General features: G+C 51.7%; 1 protein-coding gene across 2 annotated transcripts; it reads right to left on the bottom strand.

The window, feature by feature from the left end:
- Positions 1-598: 598 nt before the first annotated feature.
- Positions 599-22,235, bottom strand: WIPI1 (WD repeat domain, phosphoinositide interacting 1). Of its 2 annotated transcripts, XM_075111396.1 has the most exons (13): positions 22,073-22,234; positions 20,485-20,567; positions 18,760-18,929; positions 15,128-15,224; positions 11,318-11,415; positions 10,170-10,262; positions 9,781-9,851; positions 8,749-8,856; positions 8,186-8,350; positions 7,900-8,007; positions 6,539-6,660; positions 5,689-5,789; positions 599-1,137 (listed from the first exon to the last, which is right to left on the bottom strand). In XM_075111396.1, exons 1-13 carry the CDS (start codon positions 22,141-22,143, stop codon positions 1,090-1,092), a joined length of 1,335 nt encoding a protein of 444 aa, XP_074967497.1. In that variant the 5' UTR covers positions 22,144-22,234; the 3' UTR covers positions 599-1,089. The 2 variants fall into 2 exon arrangements, with proteins under 2 accessions (XP_074967497.1, XP_074967498.1); XM_075111397.1 differs by lacking the exon at positions 10,170-10,262 and having other exon boundaries at positions 22,073-22,235.
- Between the last annotated feature and the right edge of the window lie 1,103 nt (positions 22,236-23,338).

The raw sequence follows: 23,338 nt of genomic DNA, 5'->3' as shown, positions 1-23,338 counted from the left end.
CGGGGGTCAGGGATTGCACTGAGACAAGGACCCCCGTCCGTGTCTGGAAAAGGCTTTTTTGGGAAGGTGTTGGGGAGAGGCAGTGCAGAACTGGGGTAGCTGCTCCCCGTTGACGTTGCATGGAAAGACCAATGGTGTAACTGCATTTATTTTTAGGGAGTTTCAGGGAGAGGTCCCTGCCCTGAGGTCTCCCAGCAGACCAGGGCTTCAGGCAGAGAAGCTGCTCCTGCCGATCCCAGTGTGGTGCTGGGGGGGGTGGGTGGGCTGAAACAGCTCTGATGGGGCATTTCTGAGCAGATGCAAAGGCCTGGGGAGCTGCAAAGGCAAAATCGAAGGTGCAACTGAAACTTAGAAACCACCGGGATTTCTCAGCAGCTGAGCGAGGGCTTTCTGAAACAGTTTTTGACTCTGATTTACACACCCAGATCTTTCTCTGGACAAGCCGTAAGTGGATTTGTGTGAACTTGGCCAGGTGGGTTGGGTGGAAGCAGCTGTCCTTGCACCAGCCCCCCCAAACTCACTCTCCCGCTCATAAAACTTAATCAAGACTGACATCTTTAGGGCCCCACAAAGAACAGCAGGAGCATGGGCAGCGAGCTGCCAGGGACAGTGACTTTATTCTGTCTTTAAACATAGCAAATGGCATCTTCTCTAATATCACTGCAAAAATACTTTGCCTGGGTAAAATATTATGTATATACTGTACAAAGACATAAGTTTAATATATCTTCCTATAAGTACATTTATACACATAAACCAGCATAAATTAGAAAAGGGACAAATGGGTATATAAAAGTCTGGTTACATACAAATCTGATTAAATTAGCATTTACATTGTGGTTCTAACATATAGTTTGTTAAATATAGTGATGTGCATACAGTACATTGACACCCCACCCAGACACAAATTAAAACAAGGGGCTAGTGGGGCCAGGCATTCACTTAAACATACCGGAGCAAAAAGCAGTGGCCCACCTTGGATTTTTTTTTTAATCTCATCTTGGGGACTCACAAATCTGTTCTTCGAAATTCCTGGCTTTTCCAAAGCACTTCCCAGCAGCCGTCCTAAGCGCGGATGTTTGCTTCTCATCATGACCTCTTCGCTTTGCCCGGCTGACCTCCACGGCACAAGATTATCTACCAAAATCAAAACAGAATGGCCTTACTTTTCCCAGCAACAGGGTGTGTTTCAAGTTGGTCTTATGCACATGGGAGAAGGGGGAGGGATGTCCTGCAGTGTTTTATTTTCCATTCAAAGGCACATTTGTATGTGGTTTATTTATTTACTCTCCCCCTCCCCAAATTTACAGTCCTGGGAACAGGAACCATCTGGCTGGGTGATAAGTGTGTTTTGCCTCTAGCTGGCATTGGGCTGAGCTCAGCCATGCTTGCAGGAGTTTGGTTACTGGGGGTGAGGTCTGTTTGCCTGTCTTAGTCCTAAAAAGTTCAGCTCCTGGCAGGGCAGGAGGGGAAAGGTACGTGCCATGCATCACTGTGTCTCTCCGAGGTCTCCAGATGGACCCCAGAGTTAAACACCTACATGTTAGACTGGATTAGGTGAGGAAAGGCCTAGCCTAAGTATAAGCAAAATCTTTGTGTGAAAGAGTAAAGCAGATGCACAGAAGAGATAGGGAGCAGTGAGGATCCTGAACCACTTCACATCAGCTACTCGTGCCACGGGACGAAGCTGGAGACCCTGGGGTAAGATGTGCACCTAATTCTGGATGAGGCTCGGGCAGAGCTGCAGGGCTGCTGCAGCACCCGAGGCAGGTGCTTCTGCGGTCACTAACCATGAGCCAAGGCACAGGTCTCCCTTTATCAGCTCCAGCCTTGCCAGACTTGACCTGCAGCTCCCAGCAGCATGGACGCGATCCCCACAGCTGCGGGAGGGTCTGTGCCAGCTCCTCCTCCCAGGATTTGTCTCTCCATGGGCTTTAGGACCATCACTTGCCCAGTTTTGAGGCACAAGCATTGGCACTGGATTGCATGTTTCCCAAGGGACCTCCGATAATGTACTGATGAGCTGGGCTTAATCCTGCAAGCCCCAGCTGCCCAAAATGCCTGTCTGAGCTACTGGGGTAGGAGCTGCCGTGAGGAAGAAGAGGCCAGTCAGGTTCTGCCAAACTTGCTCATCCCCCATGAAATATGATTATTAGGAGAGCTCCACAGCAAAATCTATGGCCTCTCCTCTGCGCGCAGTCAGCTGTTAAAAAAACAATCACTTAAAATCATTAGTGTTGCATAACCGTGCAACGGAACGAGTGAAACACCATCCAGCAAAGAGCGAGGAGGAACTTGGGCAAGTATCGGTCCCGTGGAGCCGAAGATGCATCTGCAACCTGGCTGCTTCTGTTAAGATCCATGGTTTGGAGCAGCGGGGATGTGTGCGGACCCCCCGCTGGGGCACTGATTCCTCCCTCCTGCAGACAGCAGCGCTCCCAGGGTGGGGACATGGTGCTGCCCAGGGCGGCCGTGGGCTGCTGGGGCTCCTGCCTGTCCTTCCAGGGAGCGGGCAGGAATGGGAGCTGCAGCAAGGAGCCGCCCACGGCAGCTGCTCACTGCCAGGGGGTCAGGTTTTATTCCACCCCTTGCACGCTGCAGTGAGTGCTGCAGGCAGGAGCCACGGGCAGCAGCACCCTTTGGCAGCACAGGCAGGCTGCCCAAACAGTTTTGGAGGTAGCCAAAAATCGATGTGAGAGAGGTGGTGTTTAAGACTGTGTGTCACTGAGGGGGAGCTGTCTTTGAAGAGCTGACCACTGTACACGATCTAGCCTGACTTAATGAAACGGCTCTCCCAATAAAGCCTTCACATCAGCTCTGGTCCAGAAGCTGACAAGCTTCAGCATGCAGCCAAATGCAGGACGGATCACGTATGCCTGGAAAAGCACAAATCACCTTTCCTACTGAATACCAGTTGTTTTAAGAGAGATCCCGTGGTGCGCATTCCTCAGGTCCACACAGGCCATCTTGCTTGCTGAATCCTGTAGGATTTCTTCTGTCAAACCTCACAGCACTACCCAAAACCTGTTCTGACCATGCCTTGGTGGGGAGAGCCACTACAGCAGCTCCCAAAAGTGGAGCTGGCCCAGCGGTGCCCTGCCTAGCCCGAAGGACACACCAGCAGCTCCCACCACCACTGGAAACCTCACCGATAAGCACACAGAAAGGTGGCAGCTGCCCGGGCAGGTAACGGGAAAACAACCATAACTTCTGCAACTATCTGCAGCCAGAGCTGGGTTTGCTCTTCACATCCTGCTAAGCCTTCTGACCATGCAGAGCAAGAGCGCCGCCTCCTCCCAGCACGTCTCAAGCACGGCACCTTTGCCTCACCCGAGGCTTTAGCCTGCTGTCCATCTCAATAACGCCCAAGTCCTTTCTGCTTAAGATCGACAGCAGACCTGAAAGCACTTAATCCACCCTGTCAATGCAAGCAAGAGACGTAACTGAACTCGTTTAACCTCTTGCCGCAGGATCCTTCAGCAGTCCTGCACAATCAGTAGCAACGTCCACATTCGCTCTTGTTGAGGCCCCTTTTCATGAGCCCTCCTTGGGCTTCTCATCTTTTCTCTGATCCGTCCCTCCTTCTGTTTAATGAAGAGGCAGTTTTTGACAATCAGCAACAGAGTCTGTGTTAGACTGAAGCTGCTTTTCCTCGCTCTGAACAGCTGAGCCTCTGAAGTCTTGCTTGAGGTCAGGGGAAGGCAAGATGTTTCAAAATGGAGAGGAACTGCTGGGTCTGAGCACCGCTGTTTCTCCAAAAGTATGTCTAAGTTCAAAGCCATACTCGTGGCGTGGGCTGTGGGTGAATATTCCATTTTGTCACAAGTTTTGAGGTTTTTAAATGTCTTTTTGTTGCACACTGGAAAACAAACACAACCCTTCCCATGTTTCCGCAAAGCAGAATGCTGTCAAAACATTTTTGTTGGATAAGGTCAGGTTTTCTCTCCCTCCTTCTCTGCACAGAAGTGACCGATACCCAAAACCCCCCTTGAACGCATCACTGAGACCGAACATCTCAGTGCTGAGAAAACAGCAAAGTTCAGTGAAATTCAGCGCATCAAAACATCCCGACCAACTCTCCTTGTGCACTGACGCAGTGGGAGCCGGCGCCGCACTAGCGGGTAGACCAGATGCAAAACACGTTTATCGTCAGCAGCAGAGGGGCAGAACCCAGGTCCTAGCTGCAGAGGCTTTATCTGGAAGCTCCAATTGCTAAGCCTCCGTATCAGGTAGTATTTTTGGAAGCGCCGTCCCTCCCACACCACCTCCTCCCTAACATTACACATGTGAGTTGCTCTGCCAGGTTAATTACAGCACAGGATTTTGACAGACCAAAGTTCATTTAATAAAGCACCTGCTGTTGCACAGCAGGGGTCTGGGCTGCTTTTATACGGCAGTGTCCCGGCAGGAAGGCTCATTCAGGAGCAGCGTGATTCCTGCTTGCTGCCATTTGCTTGTCCCCAAACCACATGTTCAAGAGCAGACTCATCAGAAGGAAGCAAAGGATTTCTCTCTGGCCCAGGTGCCTGGGCCACCAGCTTCGCCGTGGCCACACGACGTTGACCAGAGGAAGGACATTTTAAATATCCTTCGTAGGCAATGGAGCAGGACAACTAGAAAACTCTTGTTCTAGGTTTGCAGCAGGTTATGTCACAGGTAACAAAGAAGAATCGATCTAAGGTTTATGCAATTTGAGTTGGATTTAGGCACTATTGTTTCAAAGGGAGCCATGAGCTAGTCACCTTTTATCTAAATAACAGTCTGCATCAGTTAATAGGAAGGTGCCTCACAGAGGTCAGCCTCAGCATAAGCATATGGAACAAATCCTGGGATCCTGATAAAGCTTTTACTTCCTCCTTTTCAGGCAAAACTCCAACAGCAGGATATGTAAAAACGGAGTAAGGGATTCAAAAGTCTGCCAAGTCTACAACTTGAAATCCATTACAATATTCTGCTGTACTAATGCATGACTTATGAAGACACCGCTGATTACAACCAGATCACAGCACGGTACCAACATCTGTCCATTTAGGGGTTAGATGCTTCACATAATAAATGTGTGTGTAATAAGAAAAGGAGCTGGAGAGACACTGCCAGGCTTAAGTTAGATTTTAAAAAGCCAGTATCTTCTTCCAACGGTAACTGAGAAAGTGCCATATAAAAATCATAAAACAGTTTGAAACTGTTACGCCTTTCATCTTCGGATGAAAGGAAAAGGAGTTTCCTTTTCAGTTAGCTTGGAAATGAAGAGACTGGTGAGGTTCAGGTATGCCCCAGTTGCATTCCGTAAACTAATACGACTGGCTGTAAATGCAACAGGGGATATTTAGGTTTTATTTCTAAATGATGGTATTGTTCAAATTAAAGCTACTCCTGGCAATACTAGAAATCTGCGCAAGGCACAGAGGTCAGATGTGGATCTGAAAGTCATTCTGCATCTGCACTTCGTTCAGCTATTCGTTCAGATCCATCTCTCATTATTAGGTTTCATCATCTTTGCCCCATCCCTAGCTGCCATTTAGTGGGGGCACACTTTTCCTGGCACTGTCCCTATAACTTAATTAGTTATTTTAGGCTTCACAGTAAGCTGGGACAAGGTGGGGGCAACAGTATCTCTTCTGTAAGAGGTTAATACTTTCTTCTTAGCATGAGGGCTGAACTGCAGTTTTAGGGGTCCCGAATGCTCACAGGAGGAAACTCATTCTCATCATCAAGACACACTGGTCCAGTTGCAAACTCATGCTCTGGGATAACCTCTCCTCGCAGGGCACCACCATCCTCCGAATAACCTGTCCAAGTGGAAATACAAAACGTTACAGATAAGTGTATGGAAGGAGCCTGGAAACAAACAGCGGAGACACAATTTTATCACCTTCTTAGCACAGAGCAGCTTTCTCTGGCTTTTTGGCAGAGCTCTGGGGGACTGTGGAACAGAAAGGTATCTCCACTGACGCGATGCATTAGGGAATGGACTACTCGGCTAGCTCCTGTGGCAGAAGCTTTCCTCCTCCCACCATGAGTGTAAGCACTGATTTCAGAATAAGATCCACATCTGTATGTGGACCTTTGGACCCGGGAATATGAGACAGTCACCAGTCTTCTCCTGCAACTTCGTGCTTAGCTTCATTAGGGGAAAGTGTAAAAGGTTCAGGAGATCCTCTAGCTATCTTGCCACAAAAATAGTGAGATCTGGCTTCTACACCCAGTTTCAGCTCTTGGAAACCAGCCTGACAGCAGCTGCTCTCTGACAAACTGTGAGGCTCAGATGTGGTTACTGCTCTGCTGGTGAACCTGTTTGTGGTGCAGCTCTGCTCAAGGAGGAGAAGCACCAGCAAGGGGTCCTGGGAAGCAAAGCAGAAAATGCCTGGCCTGTTTTTGGGGCAGGGGATGAAGCAGGTGAGCTCCAGAGAGTCCCGCTGCCCCAGTCTGCTTTGCCAAAGTGGTGTTTCTGGTTGAACTCTGGAATTTGGGAGGCTTTCTGCTTTGCCCCAGGTGGCCTTCTTGCTTCTGCCTGAGGAAGGGCAGAGGCGATGCTTACCTGGCATGGTCGAAGTTGAAGGCACTGTACTTTGTCTGGCTACAGTTGCTGCATAAGATTGAGGTAATGGAGGCCGAAGGTCATTTTCTTTGTTCTCCTCCATCTTTCCTGAGCCAAGCAGACTAATTGTACAGGAGCAAGAGAAGGGAGAAGAGTTAGTTCTGATCCCAAGCACTCCTCCCCCAGCACCGGCTAAGACAAGCACATGCAACCATGTCTCCTTGAAGCACGTCACCCATCGGCATCACTGCATATAGGCACTGCCTGCAGCCCCAGCACCGCTGCAGAGGAGGAGAGCATTGTGCTCTACAAGTAAAGCAGGGGGGGAAGCAGAAGATAGGGAAAGCGCTACTTTGGCTAGAGGACAATGCTGGCACGAGAATAGAAGGGAACAGATTGACCACAAAAGCTTTAGGTTACAAAGGCAAACAGTGTTTCTAATCACAGAGGGGGCTCCAAAGGGCTCCCAACAGGAGCGGACTAGATGGGAAAAGCAGCGCTGGCTAGTTTAGGATGGAGTTTGAGCAGAGATATAGTATGATGTAAAGTAACTCATGACCCAAGGGCCCTTTTCAGCCCTCTGATGCTAAGAGGAACCCACATACAAAGCTGGCCCGCCAGCTCTGGAGGGCCGCTTTGGGACAGGAGCGGGCGGGCGTCAGCAGAGTCTGAAGGCGGTGGGGCGGCCGGAGCACGCTGGACAGCGCAGCTTTGAAGTGACGTTGTTTTGTGGCTTTTCAAAAAGCTGCTGGCATTTTCCTGGCTGTCAGCCACCACCCGGCTTAGAGCACATGTTACATTGCACCCCACCTCAAAGGCTTCACATCTGGAGCCAAGTAGCCCAGATGTTTGTGTGGGGGTTATGTGCTTAATCAAATTTGCATACAAACGGAAGAGCAGCATGGAAGACTCTGCGTTGGTACTGCATGCCTGCAGTGCATCTGTGTGGGTTTTTGTTTACGGAAGCTCCCAGCGTTCCTCCACACCATCCTACTCCCAAAGTCAGCTCTCCAGCACCCACTGATGCCTGGAGAAGGTGCTCTGCTCTCCTGCCACCGTGGTGGTCAGCGCTTGCTGCTGGAGGCATCTCCTAAGGCACAGCCTGCCCACATCTGCTGTCTAAGCTGAGATGTCCCACAACTGCCTAGGGATCCGAGATGTCTCTGGTTTCTTCTGCAAGAAGCCCCACGTCCCTGCCTGCTGACATGGTCCCACCCACATTTGTTGGATCGGGCAGCTAAAATCACAAAGTCAGTGCTAACATTCTTGCTCTGACAGCTCCATTTTGTGCCTTCAGGTGAAATTTCCCTTAATTTTTTAAAAGACCAGTCTCTATCAAATGTGTCTGGAGGCATAGTTACCTGTGTTTCTTAATTAAGACACACTCCCCTCCGTCTTGAGGGTCCAAGTTATAAATATAGAGATGTCCATCTGATGTAGTCACCAACAGTCGAGGCAGCTTCTGAATCCTAATGATAAAAGCATGATGACACATCTGCACACGCACACAGACACTGCACACACCCACGCTGCGTGCTCTGCAGGCACGGGTGCAAGATAAGTGGCCAGGGTGGTGGTGTTCTGCAGAGATAGTTGTGTCTGCTCACAGGCTGATGTGGCAGAGGGAATGCAGATGTCAATACATACGTGGAGAGGGCGCAGATGTTCCTTTGTCCAGAGATGTTCAGGCGGACAGTGGCAAAGGCTCGATCCTGGTTCATCATGCCTGATACCTGAGCAGGGAGGTAGTTGGTAGCAGCCTGGAACATCCTTCCCATGTAACCACTCCAGGTTGGAGGCTCTTCTGGCCGGCTGAGGGGGTCACAAAGCAGCATCAGTGGAGCTACCGCAGCCAGCGTGACAAAACAGATCAGAAACAGACAAAATGATCCTGATCTGAGACAGGTGAAGGCTTTCTATGGAGCACCTGCGCACACTGTGCACCAGCCTAACTGGACACACGGGATAGAAGGCAGGGGACAGTGGCAGCTAATAAACCCAGAGCAAGCCTGGAGAGGCTGCCAGCAGGGATGCAGTGTGTAGCTCTTCCAAGGGGTCAATCCCGCAGGACACAAAGCCAAAGAAACAGTTTGCAGCTGGTATTGCTGATAGAGAGTACGTGGTAAGCAAATGGAGGCCAGCTGCGTAAAGGCAGAGGTCCAAAGCAGACACCCTGGGGCAAGCAGGTTAACCCCGGCTAAACCCCTCACCTGTCAGTGAGATGCTCCAGTTTAAAGATGTGCACAGTCTCCGTGTTGCTGGAAGCACAGAGGAACTGGGAATCCATGCTGAACACCAGGGAGCTGATGTTCACATACCTAGGGCCAAGTAAAGACAGGACTGGTCGCTTCATGGCATACTGTTCAAGGGGAACTGCTTGGTTTTGCTCACAGAGAAGAGGATGGGGAGGAAGGAGACCCAGATGTGGCAAGGAGCACCCTGCCTGGCTGGTGTCGAGCCTGCGGGCTGACCAACTAGGATTCCCCTAATGCCTTTGCTCTGCAGAGCTGGAGGTAGCCTCGAGGTAGTGACAAACAGCCAGAGAGGTGGAAATGTCCTTGCTCACAGAGCTGTCTGTGGAGTGAACATCTGTGCTGGCCTCGCTACAGGAGCTAAAGCTTCTGGTACTGCAAAGGCCAGGGAGGATATCCAAAGTGCTGGGTAGCCAGGTACATGCGGCACCTCCTCCTGTGCAGGCTCAGCAGGGACAGGGTGTCTTGGTCACAGCAGTTTTTGTCCTTGCAGAAGTAGGTGTAAAATCTCAGGCAAGTCAGGGATGGGGAAGAGGAAAAAGCCGGTAAAAGATCTACTGAAAACATTTGAGGGAGCCTGCAGAAGGGCAGCGACAGCCCATCCCCACCATCGAGACTTGGGCTCTGCGCAAATTACTTAGTAGCTTCAAGACACCTCCTTTGAGAGGGCAAGAGTTGGGTTGATAATTTTGGGGACTTCATTATTTCAAGTAAGAAGAAAGGACAGAGTAAATGGACAGAATCTACCTCTGTTCTCTGCAGTCGCCCTGTTCAGCAACACACTGAATTGAATCACTAAACTTGCCGGAGGCAGCTGCATGCAGCGTGGCTGTCTGGCACAATGACATTTCTATCTGATATGATTGCTCTGGTTTTCTTTCTGCAAAAGATGCCAAAGCCACCAGGATCTGACGTTGCTCTGTCCCTGTGTTTACATTTGTGCTCCGGGAGCCTTCTGTGTACTTGTCACCAACAGAAGAATGAACTGACCTTTTCATCCCTCGCCGGAATTCATAAAGCTTTTGCCCACCAGGAATGGAAAATACACGAATGACTGTGCCCTGCAAAAAATGCAAATGGAAACATCACGCCAGAGCAGGGCAAAGAGCACAACCTCTTTCTCAGACACACCCAGGAAACTCAGGATGTGCAAAGGCCCCTTCTGTTCGCCAGCCAGGGTCAATCTGAACCTGATACACTGGCCTCTTACAAGTCAGAGTCCTTTTAGTGCCCCTCCTCTGTTGGCTGTGTTTAAGAATGGGCAGCCTAGAGGTCCTGCTCTCCATGCTCCAGGCAACCGAGCTGGCTGGGACCCCCCTGCCAGCCGCAGGCAGAGAGCACAGGCAGCAGGGAGGGTGCTTGCAGCGGCGCTCACTCACTTTTTCGGAAGCACTTGCCAGCTTCGAGCCAGTGGAGTTGAAGGTGAGAGCAGCCAGAGGCCCATCATGGGCAGGAATCGTGCAGGCTGTTTTCTGTAGGGCAGAATGTAGCATGAGCGCCAAGAGACACGTTGCTGCAAAGACTGCGTAAGGGCAGGGTGTTCCCTGCCTCGCACCCTATCCAGGCCTGCCAATATGGATTCACAGGATCATATCGCACTTATGGTATTTCTTCAACATCCTCAGCATTTCTTAGCTTTGCCCTGCCTTGAGCTCAATCCCCACTTACTACGGCCACTGTGATTACAGAAAGCTCATTTCAGGGGCAGAGGTCCTCAGCTCCCCTCCTCTCCAGGCCACGGGATCGCGACCGCACCGCCTCTGAAGTCTGGCATTTCTTTGTGCAGAGACAGAGCTGGCCTCCCTGCAAGTCACTCGACTGTACAGCAAATCCTGCTGCAGCGACACCACCCCGATGCCTGCAGGGAGCCCAGGCCCCCGCTAGTACCTCTCACAGCAGCAGCGTGTTTTCCCCTTGTGCTCTGCTCCTCCCCTGCTGCAGATCCTTAGCTCCTGCTGCACGTACAGAGCGACAGCCTTATGTAATCCAAAGCCCTGGCATAAACAGCAGATAATCATGACCCTGCTTCCAGCCAGGGACAGATTTCCTGAGTGGGGCTTTGGATGCTTCACCCTCTCTGTGACTTTGGGTCCAACATCCCTTCCAGCCTGCGGCATAGCAAAGCAGCTGCTCCAGGTCCTGTGCTGTGCCTGGAGCAGCTCCAACATTCCCTGCGCCACCGTGGTCACATCAATCCCATGATATGTGTTGCTGAAGCCCCTATAGGAACCCCCTACAGGAACCCTTGTGGCTGCCTGGCTGCGGCCCTCGGGCTGCCGGGTAATGGGTCATGTTTCCCTTAATATCCCATACTGGGAAATGGATGTCCTGATCTCAAAGAGGCTGTCTGCTTTGCATGGCATCCAAGCCAGGGGGATGGGGAACGTGCCTGCCCTACGCAATTCCCTTGTAGTCTAGCTCGGTGGAGCATATTTATTCATCCTTCCCAAAGGCCCTGTTGACTTTGCTGTGGTTCTGTTTGTTTTCAGTCTCTGCCGGTATCCAAATGGGCAAGCTTTGCACTTACCAAAGTATTTCCGTCGTAAAGCGTGATCTCTCCGCTGGTTGCACTGCCGGGATAAGCCAAGTAGGAGTTGGCGTGGTTGATCGAGAGAGCGCACAGACCTGGCAAGGTGAGAAGGTTGCAGCTGAGGACAGAAAGCAGAAACGCAGCCATGGACACCGCAGGGGGTTCAGGCTCTGTCTCATTTTGGGGCAGTGTCTGGCACCCGGCGCACCCCGGCTGCACGCTGGCAATGCCTCGGCCGTGGGGACACCTGCTGTCATGGGACAGTACAGCTCCCTTCTCCCAGCCGCCGTCCTCCCCCAGGCCCTGCTCAGAAGGCGCCCAGGTCCTGCTTTTGGGCACACTCTTGGCTTCTCCCTCTTAATCATCTCCTTTGAGAAGGCAAGAATAGGTGCATGAAACACAGCAAGCGACGTCTTGGTCTCAGGGCTAACGACTCCTGTCCAAGCACATCTGGGCACCTCCAGATGTGCACAGGGTGTAGGTGCCACGTCAGAAGCTCACATGAGCAGCGCAGCACAGACACAGCCCCACTGTGAAGCCTGGCACAGCAAAGCAGCGGCTGTGGGGCTGGGCAGCGTTGTTCCCTTTTTCTTCTGAATGGAAAAGGGAAGTAGAGAACGACAAAGCAAATGCCACAGTTGTGCAGGGAGTTTCTGGCTGACAAGGAACTTGAACCTAGCTAAATTTTAACCACGGGGGGAATTCTTCCCCATAATAGCCACCTGGTTTTATGCCAACATGAGCATAAAGGTTCCCAAACACCCCTTTCAAAGTGAGCAGGAATTACAGGATGAGACGGATGGATGGATGGATGGATGGATATGTGTATGGGTTCATCCATCCGCCTGTCCCCCGGGTGACCTCGGAAAAGAGAATCTCTTCCTGCCTCTCATTTCTGCCGCTGTCTGAGGACCCATCCCAGTGAATCCTGTCAAATACAGAAATGGGTCTTGCTTCCTGCACCACGTCCGTGTGCTCGCAGTCCTCCCAAATCTGACTCAAATCTTCAGGGTGATCTGACCTTCCTGGCCCCCGCCGGGGGGTCCCACCTAGACCCCTCTGTGGAGGAAGCTGCGGGGTTAAAGGCTGCCCGGGATGCTGCCATCATCCCCAAACAGGATGCCCGCACGCGTGCACGTATATGAACGGATGCACGCACACATGCCGTGCAACCCGTCATGTCAGGACACAGCCCAGCAGCAAGGAAGGATCGGCTGAAGCTCTCGTTTTAGGTCATTGTTTATAACTAAACAAAGAGACCGCAGCAGAGCCAGGAGCTGCAGGATCAGCCAGGGGCCCCAGGGATTCACTCCCTGTCAATCAGAGGCATTTACATCATGCCAGGGACGGCGCGAACTAGGGAGGAGGCGCAGCACCAGCAAAGCTCAGGCAATTAAAAGCCACAAAGAGGGAGGGATAGTGGGAAGGCAGAGAGCCCAGAGACTCTGCTTGTAGTGAGCAAGGGTGTCTTTTCAGGATGGTCTTCCCCCAGACCAGGCAGCACAGGCGGATCAGCACAGCCCTTTCTCTAAGGAGAGGATCTAGAGAGCACTCAAGCTAAACAAAGTAAGCTCTGAGAGGCCGGTGTGAGTCACCCGCTCCCTCTGCTCCACGCCTGGCTGGGAGAGGCAGACGGAAACCAGGCCAGAGGAGAACACACATGCAAGTGTTCTGGGCTGACCTCAGGGATGCACAAAGAACAAGGATCACAAGGGACGCGGGCAGCCTTTGAAGATGTTCCTCTGCTCTTGGCAGCCCCACAGCCCTCACCGAGGGTCGGTGCATGCAGTGGGTGGACTCAGGAGGAAGGAGGCTGGCTGCTGCTCAAGATGGCACCTCTGAATGCCACATCGCAGGTGGCTTCCTCGAGGAGCATGGAAAAAAGCTACTGCATCCAAGAAGCCTGGCCTTGCCCCAAACCAGCAGGCCCAGGTGCATCTGGGGCTTGGGGGGAGCCACGTGAAGTGGTTTCCAAAACTGCAGTCGTCCCCAAGATGTGTCCCCATGGCACACAAGTCAGCATGAGCACTGCAACCTCCTCGGTGTAAATCCTGCCCCTGACATGAGCCACATGAAAAACAACATGTCTGATCACACATGAAAAACAACTGGACTGCCCACCGCAGGCATTTTCCTCTCCTGTGTGGAAGAGGCTGGACTGGGAGCCAGGTCCTGGCTGGGAACAGTCAGGGATCTCACTGCAACTAGCTGGTGGGTGTGCAGCAAATCCTGGTCCTCACCGTGCTGGTGTTACCATGCCCAAGGTGCACACTTTGCAGGGGAGTGACATGCTTGCCATGTGCTCCTACATCCCGCCGGCACAAATCCCCACTCCGAAAAGGGTTGTCCAAAGAGTGCTGAGGCTGGACTGCTTCAGCCTCCTAGAGACGCTGTCCTTGGGGTCAGGCTTGGGGTCAAGTCAGATGGTCCAGGGAGAAAGGGAGCCCGCGTGGCACAGTGCTTGTCACTCAGCTCATTTTATTGACAGCTGCTGCGGTAAAAGGGCTTTAAAAAATTAAGCCTGTATGAAGTCTTGTGATCTGCAGCACCACAGAGCATCACAGAGCCCTTGCCCCCGAGCACTGATTGCTGTTGCTCTTAAACCATGACCTGACCATTTAGCCCCACTGCAGAACAGCTTCAGGCCCGGGTATCCCTGCCCTTCCTGCTGCTGCTGGGCTTTCTCAGGAGGGTTTTAAACTTTAATTATATTTGCAGTATTTAGTATGTTTAATCCACATGGAGAGGCCATCTGTTGAGACCTGAAGTAGGTCAGGGGAGCCGCCAGAAGAGCATCCCTTGAAAGCCCAGAAGCCAGGCGAAAGCACATCAGCAACTTCCCAATCAACCACCCGTGAAACGACGCTGCAGCCTGCGACCGACCGGGATATCACAGTAACGTACAGCAGTGCTGCCGCAGGCACTCAGCCAAGTTTCCCTATCCGTGGCTAAAAATAGCTCCTCTCCCATGAGCAGGAAAGCTGGATTCACCCTACGCCGCACAGAGAGATTCTGTTCTGCAGCCACCTGCCCTGCCCCTTGGCTTTGCAGTGTGTATGGAATAATATCAGGTGGCAGCGTGGGCTCCTGGGAGCTCCCTGGCAGTGAATTTGCACTGTGCTTGGCTGTGTTTTCTGCCCTGGGTGATCTTCACAGTGCTAATCACTCTGGGAGCTGACCCCAAGCCCGTAATCAATCACAGCTTTCTACCTTAGTGGAGCAGTGCGTGTCCGTGGCCAAGAGAACCTGGGTTAACCACAGGTCTGCAGGGAGTGCCGAGCTCTGCAGCACGGCATGACGCTGCAGAGCTGACTCATGCCGGCAGCGCGGGGAAGCGGGGCTCCTTTGTCCGGAGAGCTAAAACACCACGGGACTCTCTGACGCAGGGCATGGTGAAGGAAGGGCAGGGATCCCCGGAGGGAGAGTTTCAAGTTGTCCTATATGTGGAGGGAAGCTTGCGGTCCTGGCCTGCCTTACAGCTTTCCACTTGTGAAAGAGAATAAAGACACACTGCGGAAAACTGTGAGCTGCACAGACATCCTGTGTGAGGACAGGGAGGGATCGAACCTGGGAGGTGAAGTCAAACCACACTGACCATTTCTGCTCTCCTTTGATGCATTTGCTCAGGACAGAGCATGGTTTCTGCTCTCCCAAGCCCGACTGACGGCCTCCACGCATTTCTGGCTCCCCAGTGCTGAATTAGATACACAAACCACAGGCTAGTTTAAATTCTAACATGAGTTTTGTGACTCTGTAAAGTTCTTGCAAAGCTGATCTCTCCCTTTCACACAGTTTTTCTGTGCTTACCTGTTGTATTTGGAGGCGTATCCAGAATAGTCTTCAAAAGCTTCATGTCCTTAATGTTATGGATGTAAATTGACTCCTCCAGGCAAACAACCAGCCTCTGCAAGGACAAAAGGGACATGCACAGAACCTCACCAGCACGGGCACAGTGCCTGTCTGCTGCTCCCACAGTTCACACACCCAAATCTTCACTGTTACAAGAACTCAACAGGAATTTCTCACGCACTGAAACGTAACAGAAACATGATCTCTTCTGCTCCTCCATCCCCTCTCACTGCACAACTTTTGATTTTGTAAGACTCTGCTTTTGAGAGCTGCCTGCATCTGGTCCTGCTTTAGAAAGCAGCTAAAACATCATGACTTCTTCTCTGCTACTCTAAGAGCTGATCTTCCACATCCCCAGACCCCAGGAACGGGAAGACTCATCAGGGCTCAATCATGGCCCTAGCCATGGGGCCTTGATTGCCATCCTTTCCTACCCCAACTTTTCTTTGCAGTTCTTTTCACAGCAAATTACTTTTTGATCGTAAAGACCAGGCAGCAGAGAGGCTGCCAATCCTGCTTGTCAGTATGCCTACAGATGGGACTACACGCCCCTTGCCCTCAGCTTTTCCTGATCTGGGAGCAAACGCTTAGGTGATGGGCCTCCCACTGCTGCTAAAGCTAATGCGTCTGCTCAGCAAATTAATGTTTCTTTTCCCATTCAGCATCAGCAGGCAAGACTCTGCTTTATGGGCCCTGCAGAACTGCATAAAAACTGGGCTGGGAAACATTTGTTCAGGGACAGCCACATTTACACCGTCTTGGCAGATGGGCAGGGTATTTCCAAGTTAACATGCTTGTACCTCTTCTGCTGAACTCATCAGGAACACCCACCCAGCCAGCCAAGAGGCAGCCGCTCAGAAAGGAGCTGCCAAGCAATGGGGACGAAAGGCAGAAAGGAAAAAGGAAGCCTAATTCTCTAACCTTACCACTGGGCCACCACCTCTGTGACCGCTCAGCTTTTTGCCTCAGCTTGGTACAGATCTCTACATGTTACCATGGAGGCATTTTGCACAGAGGCTTTTTCTGGGGCCAGGCTTTGGATCTGGCTTGAAGGGTTGTGCTTTCTAAGTCCAGTGAGCACACAGCTCCACCTACGTTAGTGCCAAGTGTCCAGAAGCCCTGAAAACCTCCCAGTAAAAATGTAAGGCCAGACTCCATCCAGGCTCCTGAAGCTGGAGCACCCGACTCCATGTGCAGGAAGCCTCCACCTCTTTAGAAATGAGGCCACTTATTTAGTATCTAAATGTGGAGCTTAGTCACTAACTTGAAACACCCACATTAGAAAATCTTTGCCTTGCTCCACCATTACTCTCGGATCAAACTCTTTCCCACTTCTATTCCTGCTAACCACAGCATCTGGGGCTGTGTCAGAGCCATTTTGCATTTCCAGGAAGACTTTGCCTTTTCTACAGTAACAGCCATCAACTTGCTAGCAGAGACCGACAGAGTAATATTTATACAGCTGATTTCGGCAAAGCCACCATGTGCTTTCCCAGAACTGTAAAACGCACTGCTATTGATGTACAGGTGAAGGGAGGTTTCCAGATGACGGCAAAGCAACAGCCAGAGCTGCAGCAGGAGATGTTGGCACGGACAGGGACAAAATCCAGGAAAGTGATGGGGGTTGGAGGTGAACAGGCGAAGGAGGCCTGGACAAGCTCACCACATGCTGGAGGGCTGGTTCTCCGCCTCCTGCCCTCCATGCAGCCCTGTAGCCCATGCTAACATCAGAGCAACCCCTGCTGAGATGAGGAATGGGTTTTATCCTCAGAGTGCACACAGACAGGGCCTCAGAGAAGGTGCCTGGTGGTGCGATGGCTACACAGGGTTCAAGGCACTTGTACAAACCTTTACTGCTCACCAGTATTTTTCTTTAGTACTTCAGTTTGACACTAATCAGGTCAGACAACTGAGTTGTGTGTTGAGGACTTAAATGTGCTGGGTATGGACACAGCCAGGGAAAAGTATCAAACCTCTCCAAAGAGCTCAGCAAGGTTTCAGCAGTGAATGAAAAGCCAGGGAGGCTGCAGGAGAGCTTCTCACCAGTTCCACAGCACGGTCTTATTCCCCACTTTGAGACAAATCACAATCTACCTTAACACACCTGAGAGTTATAATGGAGCTTGGAACAAAGGATTTCCATGGATCAACAACAACCAGGGGACTTGCTCTTTTGCACAACAAGGACTTTTTCACAGAGACATCAAATCGAACCATGCACAACTTGTTTGAGACCTGTTTCTGTTTTATTTGCCACTATTTTCTGCTGTTAACGCCTTGTGTGGGATTTGGCTTTCTATGGACTTTTAATGAAGTATAGCTTTCATACAGAAGCCCAGGCAAAACGCCAAATGTCACAGCACACGCAGAGCCTGACTGCCACCAGTTTAAATCCTGAATGTAGATTAAAACAGTGATTTCTCTTCTATCTACCCAAGTATCTGTAGCATCTTCAAATCTCTCCAGGTTTGTCTGTGTTATGGCTGGAGAATGAGCTCAGCCCAGGATTTGAACGCAAGCTCATAAAGCAGCCAAGGAACACGGATGCAACGCTGGGCCTATGCATCACCTTCAGGCAATCTCCAGAACAACACACAGGGAAAACCCGCACTTATTTTATTCTCACACTAATCTCCTAGAGCTGCTAAGCAGAACCTCCCAGTTTATTTTTATACATACACATCTATCTGCAATTCAAAGAAAGTCTTTATTTTGCCAGCTCCAAGTGTAAGTGAAAAAAATCAATTTAGGACAGATTTAATTGTAGTACAGGAACTTCTGGTCAAACACAGCTTTACTGGAAACCCAACCCAGAGTTTCCTTATGGGAGAGCCTTACTGCAGGACTCACTGTTGCTAACTGAGGAGAGGCTGATTATATACAATTACACAGACTGCTTATTTCTTCATTGTAAAATGCCCTCTGCTTCTTATGGCATATACTTTGAAAATAATTACGGACAAAAGAAAAGGTAACTTAAAATCCTTCAAAAGGGCTCAGGGCTGAACGAGGCTGTGTGTGTTCAGAGAATAACATTCTACAAGCCTTCTTTTAAAGTGGCCTGAATGTTTTCTATACCTTTAAAAATCAAACAAGGCTGCTAGTATTACTTGAGAAGCAGCCTTCACCTCATCCATGGAGTTCAAGTTACTCCTGGGTTTTGTTACCAACTCTGAAGGTCTCATTTGCAACCAAGATGGCAGAGGTGGGCCTGAAGTCTGGATGTGGAATCCAAGGGAGGGAGGATGATGAAAAGGTGCTTTTTTGGCATGAGCTGCATGCTGAATAGGCAAGAAGGCAGACAATAAAAAGTCTTCATGTGACTGCTACAAAAACAAGGACGTAGCTTCATTTTACTGAAGCAAACAGTTGCAGCAGGTGATATCCACAGCCATCCTGCTCCTCTGTCACAGGTCACCAAGCATGAAGTGGAACTGACAGAAGAGGACAGGTACTGACCCCCCCAGTCCCACTTCACAGCCTCTGTGCAAACCCACCCAGGCTGCCAGCGGGGTCCCAGCTGGGAAGTCAACACCAGCAAAGAGCCAGAGTGGGACAACTCTGGCTAACTCCTTTCCCCAGCCTCTTACCTGACGATTCAGCCGGATGGACAGTATGTTACTGGAATAGCTATAGTTGCAGATCTCTGTCCCTTTCTTGAAGTGGTAGACATTCATTTGCTGTGGCTTGGCATGACTGACCACAACCACAAGACTGCTGGAGAACAGACGCTCCACGATGTAAACATCTGGGATTTCATCTGGGCGCAGAAGAAAAGCAAGACAGAGTCTTTAGCTTGGCTTATGGCTGGTTTGCTTGCAGCAACCAGTGAGACAGCTCAGGAGGGAATTGGGTTGGAGGGCTAAGTGCCAAGGTGTTCAACATCTGCTTTTGTCAAAAATTTCTTGTACCTGGCATAAAGCATTTAGGTCAGAGCAGGAAGGGATTAATGAACCTTCCCCTGAAGGCAGAATGTAAGCCAGCTCCCTTTGATAGTGCTGTTGTGCCTCTCCTGGGTAGGGCCCTCCAGCTGAAGCTAATCCTTGGGAAGGGGATAGAAAAGGGAGAAGCTCAGCCAGCTTGGTCAGGGACTTTCTTGGAGGGAGTGAGCAAGCTTACTGAGGTAAGCAGCAAGCTGTGTGTAACTCGCTGTTTATTTTGCATGGTGTCTGATTTCTCCCAGCCTCCTTAGGGAAGGCTGACATGTTTAAGCCCTCCCTGTAACTGGGGTTGTGGTCCCTAGAGAGCCCTAGCATGGCTGTAGTGAACAGTGGTATGTCTTGCAGAGACCATGTTTGGGATGACCTCTGTTGTGTTGAGAAGGTACTGTTACAACAGTCCTGGTGGACCTGTACCTAAATCATCAGGGACTATGACTCTTAGTCTAGATAGTCCTGAATGGTGCTCAGTGCTTGTGCTGTCCTGCACTGGAGGTACAGGGGCTGCTCATGTCTTGGGCTGTCACTTTTGAGTGTGTCACCAGCAGGGATCTGTTTCTCTCTGGCCCTTGGTCTGATGCTGGGGGGGATGCAAACTCCTAAATAATTTTAAAATAAGACTATGGCTTGCTGCTGTATAGCAGTTGAGTTACCCTGTGGGGTAAAGAGGAGAGGAGCCTGGACTTTGTTCCAGATGATGCAGCTATGTCTGGTTGCTAAGGCTCCCTCTATAGCCAGTGGAGAAAGACCAGCACATCCCAGCTGTGAGGCATATCTTTAGTGCAGCTCAGCTGAAACGCTTCTGGCCGTGGCCTGAAAGACTAGAGTACATGCTCTGAGGCCTGACTTGTTTTGGGCTGTGAAGTGCCTTGCATGCTGCTCTGAGCACAGCTAACAGCTCAAAGTCTGCTGGGAATTACCTTCTTACATGCAAAACCTGTTAAAAACATCTTGCTTGTAAATACCACATTGACATAAAAGCCTGTGAGTTATCCAGCATCTGTGCTGGGATTCTGCAGTTTCTTGTCCAGGTATCTGAAACATGCTAGTGGTAAACCACCTCTGAATGCTGGTTTGCAGGACAAACTCCTGCTGTCCGACTGACAGCGGTGAAGAAGCTAGATTCTGAACTTGAGGGGCTCCTTCAACTTTGTTAAAGTACCGCTGACTGTTCGGATGCTTCTCCAAGTCTGTAGCTCACAGCTGTGCACAGGGCAATAACCAGAACTGTTCCTCTCCCGATATGGGTAGAGCAGGAACGGATGCCATTTGTGCAATGGCAGTGAGCAGAATCACCCCCTCAAGGCAGACTGTAGTGCAGCAATACAGGTAAAGTCTGTCGGCCTATATTCCACTGTAGTGAAACAGGAGACTTACTGCTTTCGTGGACCTGGTCCAGTTGCTCCACAGAACTTAAGGAGAAAAGCCTGTATCCAGTTGTGGTTCCGATTGCCAGGGAGCTGCAAAGACAGGACAAAAGCTTGCTAGTTTGGATCTTGTGGCCTCCATGTGATAACAAGAGTCCCTGCACGTAGGGGAAATAGGTAGTTCCTTGTACAGTGATCTGTGAAGGCACAGCTTCAGTTTCTGTTCTCAACCTAAAGCATATAATGTAACAAACCCAAGAATCCTGCTTTCCATCCAAGGCTATTGCGGCCCACAGAAGTAGGCTCACAGTATCCCTGTGAGAAAGCAAACTATCATCCATTCATGTAGTCCTGTGGCTGTTGGAGGAACAAAGAGGCATCTCTCTGCCTGGGAGGTTGCAGACAGGACCTTTGGGACGTGAAAGGGAGCCGCTTCCTAAGCAAGGAGCTGATCCATCTACACTGGCACACCAACTTGTGAGGGATGTGGGACTGCTAATGGCAGCGGGTGCAGGCACGTAGCGCAAGGCGCAGTCTTGCCAAGCACTAGCTTTGCTCAGTTCCAGATATAGTAAGCAGCAACATCTAGGTCTTAAATCAGCAGCCGGCCCACAATACCAACGCATTTGTGCTGGTGGTGGTGTCCCGTAGGTCCACGTCAGCAGCACACTGCCATCTGTCAAAGCATTCTTTGTTTAGACGCAGTAAATGCAAACCAGTGCCTGCAAAGGTAACGATATTTCCAGGAGTGAGACTACTGTCTGTGATTCTTATCTTGTATCCCATGGTCTGGGCATGGCTCTGGGCTACAATTGCCAAGACACTGTGTGCAGCTCAGTGCTTCAGGATGTTTGCTGTCCTGCTTGGAAATGGTTCTTAAATGACTGGCTTTGAAGTAGGTAAACCACAGGTTAGCAACGGTGTTAGGGTGAGAGGCTCCAAGGAAACCCTCTGTTGCCTTGGCGTGGTGGCAGGGTGGTACCTGAGCACAGGCTGCTCACCAAGAGCCTGCTCGGGGCTCTCAGCACAGAGCCCTGGGCAACTTTGCCACCTAAAAAGTGCCAGACAGACATCCGTGTAGAAGGGCTCTCTGCAGGGAAAGCCCTGAGAGAAACTCACTTCTGACCATCCAAAAATGCTTCCCAAACTGCTGGGGAGGTGGAAAAAAGCGATTCCTCTGATTTTGTTGCCTCCCCTGGACCCCCAGAGACCGAACCTGGGGCACTTGAGGACGTCGATGGAGAGCCAGGTAGCCCCAAAGAAGGGGCCATGGCCTTTTGGGGCGTGGGGACCCCACAGGGCCAGCCCAGGTGGGGCCTGTGGGGAGAAGAGCCTCGCCCAGCGCCCCACGCAGCCGGACCCGTGCGGGGGGTGTCCCACGGGGGTCAGCCGCCCCCTCCTCGTCATAAGGCCACCCCAGGGCGGATCCTGTGGGCCCAGCCCCGCTCTGAGCTGCCGTGCCCCGCGGGGAGTCCGGGCCCAGCCCCGCTCCGAGCTGCCGGGGCCGGACCCGCTCGGAGCCGAGGGGCGCCGTGGGGCCGCGTCAGCCCCTCCCGGCGCTGCCGTCGACCCCCACTCCCACCCCCCGCCCCGCTTACGTGCAGTCCTGGTTGTAGGAGAAGCAGCTGAGGGCCGCGGCCCCCCCCGGAGCCTCGGCCGCGGCCTCCATGGAGCGGGCGCGGCGGCTCGGCCCGCTCCGGCCCCCGCGGCGGCGGCGCCTCCCCCGCGCCGGCCCCGGCCCCGGCCCGCTCCGCGGCGCTGGCGGCGGCCAGGGGCGGTGCCGCCTCCCATTGGTCCGCGCCCCGCCAGAGGGACCGCCCTACCCGCAGATGGACTCGCAGGTCGGCCTATCCGCGAGCGGCGGGCGGGCCGGCCCCGCCTCCGGGGTGTAGGAGCCGGCTGCTATTGGCTGGCGGCGGGGAACAGCTGTGCGTGGCCACGTGGTGATGTTGTGGTTGCATCAGACGAGCCCGGGCAGATGTTGCGGGGAGGAGGGGGGAGCACATCAGGGGGGCTCACTGCTGCCTACAGCGGCTGGAGCGGCGTTATGGGGGGTGGGAGGCGTCCTCCCGGGGCGGGGGGGGGGGCGAGGGGCTGGGTCTGGAGGGCTCCGTGGTGCGGGGGAAAGCGGCGGTGGCACGGCTGCACGGTGGGCCGGCAAGCAAGGCAGCGCGCCCCTCTGCCTCCTTGGCTAAATCGTGCTTTGCCGCTCCTGCCTTGTGGGGTCCAATCCACCGGGGAAAATACAACAAACCAAACCCTAGAACCGGTCGTTAAATGACAAACGTTCTAGAAGGCAGTACAATGGCATTAACAGTGCACAGAAACACAGGGGCAGAGCCTTCAAACCCCCTAATTAGATGAGTAATCCTCATGTGAGTGCTGAAGTCATTGGCCCTAGATCACTTGATGTGCACCACAGGGCTTTTGGAAAAAGAGCCACATGCAATACCATCTAAATGAGGCAGATTCCATGTGGACAAATATATCTGCCTAGATTAATCCCCCTTTGCAGCACATGGGCCTTTGAGTGTCCGTAATATTCCCGTTACAGAGTTTAAAACCTGTGACTGTGAAGATGATTGATTTTGGGGAGGAAGTATGAAAACATGCAGCTTCAACACAGTGTTAGCTTGGAGTGAGGCTGATGGCAGATAGTCCCTAGGGCACAGAGCACATGAGCAACACTCCAAAGGCAGCAGGGGAGGAATTTTAAATTCATCATGTTTTGGGGCAAAACATCTTCTCTTCATAGGGGCCTAGTGGGAAGCTCTACTAAAACCCAAAAATGAAGCAGAAAAGCTAGTTTTGAATGTTCTGAGACTGTCCCCCTGGATCAGCATAGTTTGATTTTGAAACAGGGA

Source organism: Phalacrocorax aristotelis, chromosome 16 (genome assembly GCF_949628215.1).
Source record: "Phalacrocorax aristotelis chromosome 16, bGulAri2.1, whole genome shotgun sequence".
NCBI classification, from domain to species: Eukaryota; Metazoa; Chordata; class Aves; order Suliformes; family Phalacrocoracidae; genus Phalacrocorax; species Phalacrocorax aristotelis.
Note: the sequence above shows the minus strand (reverse complement) of the source record. Positions and strands in the feature narration are given on the sequence as shown.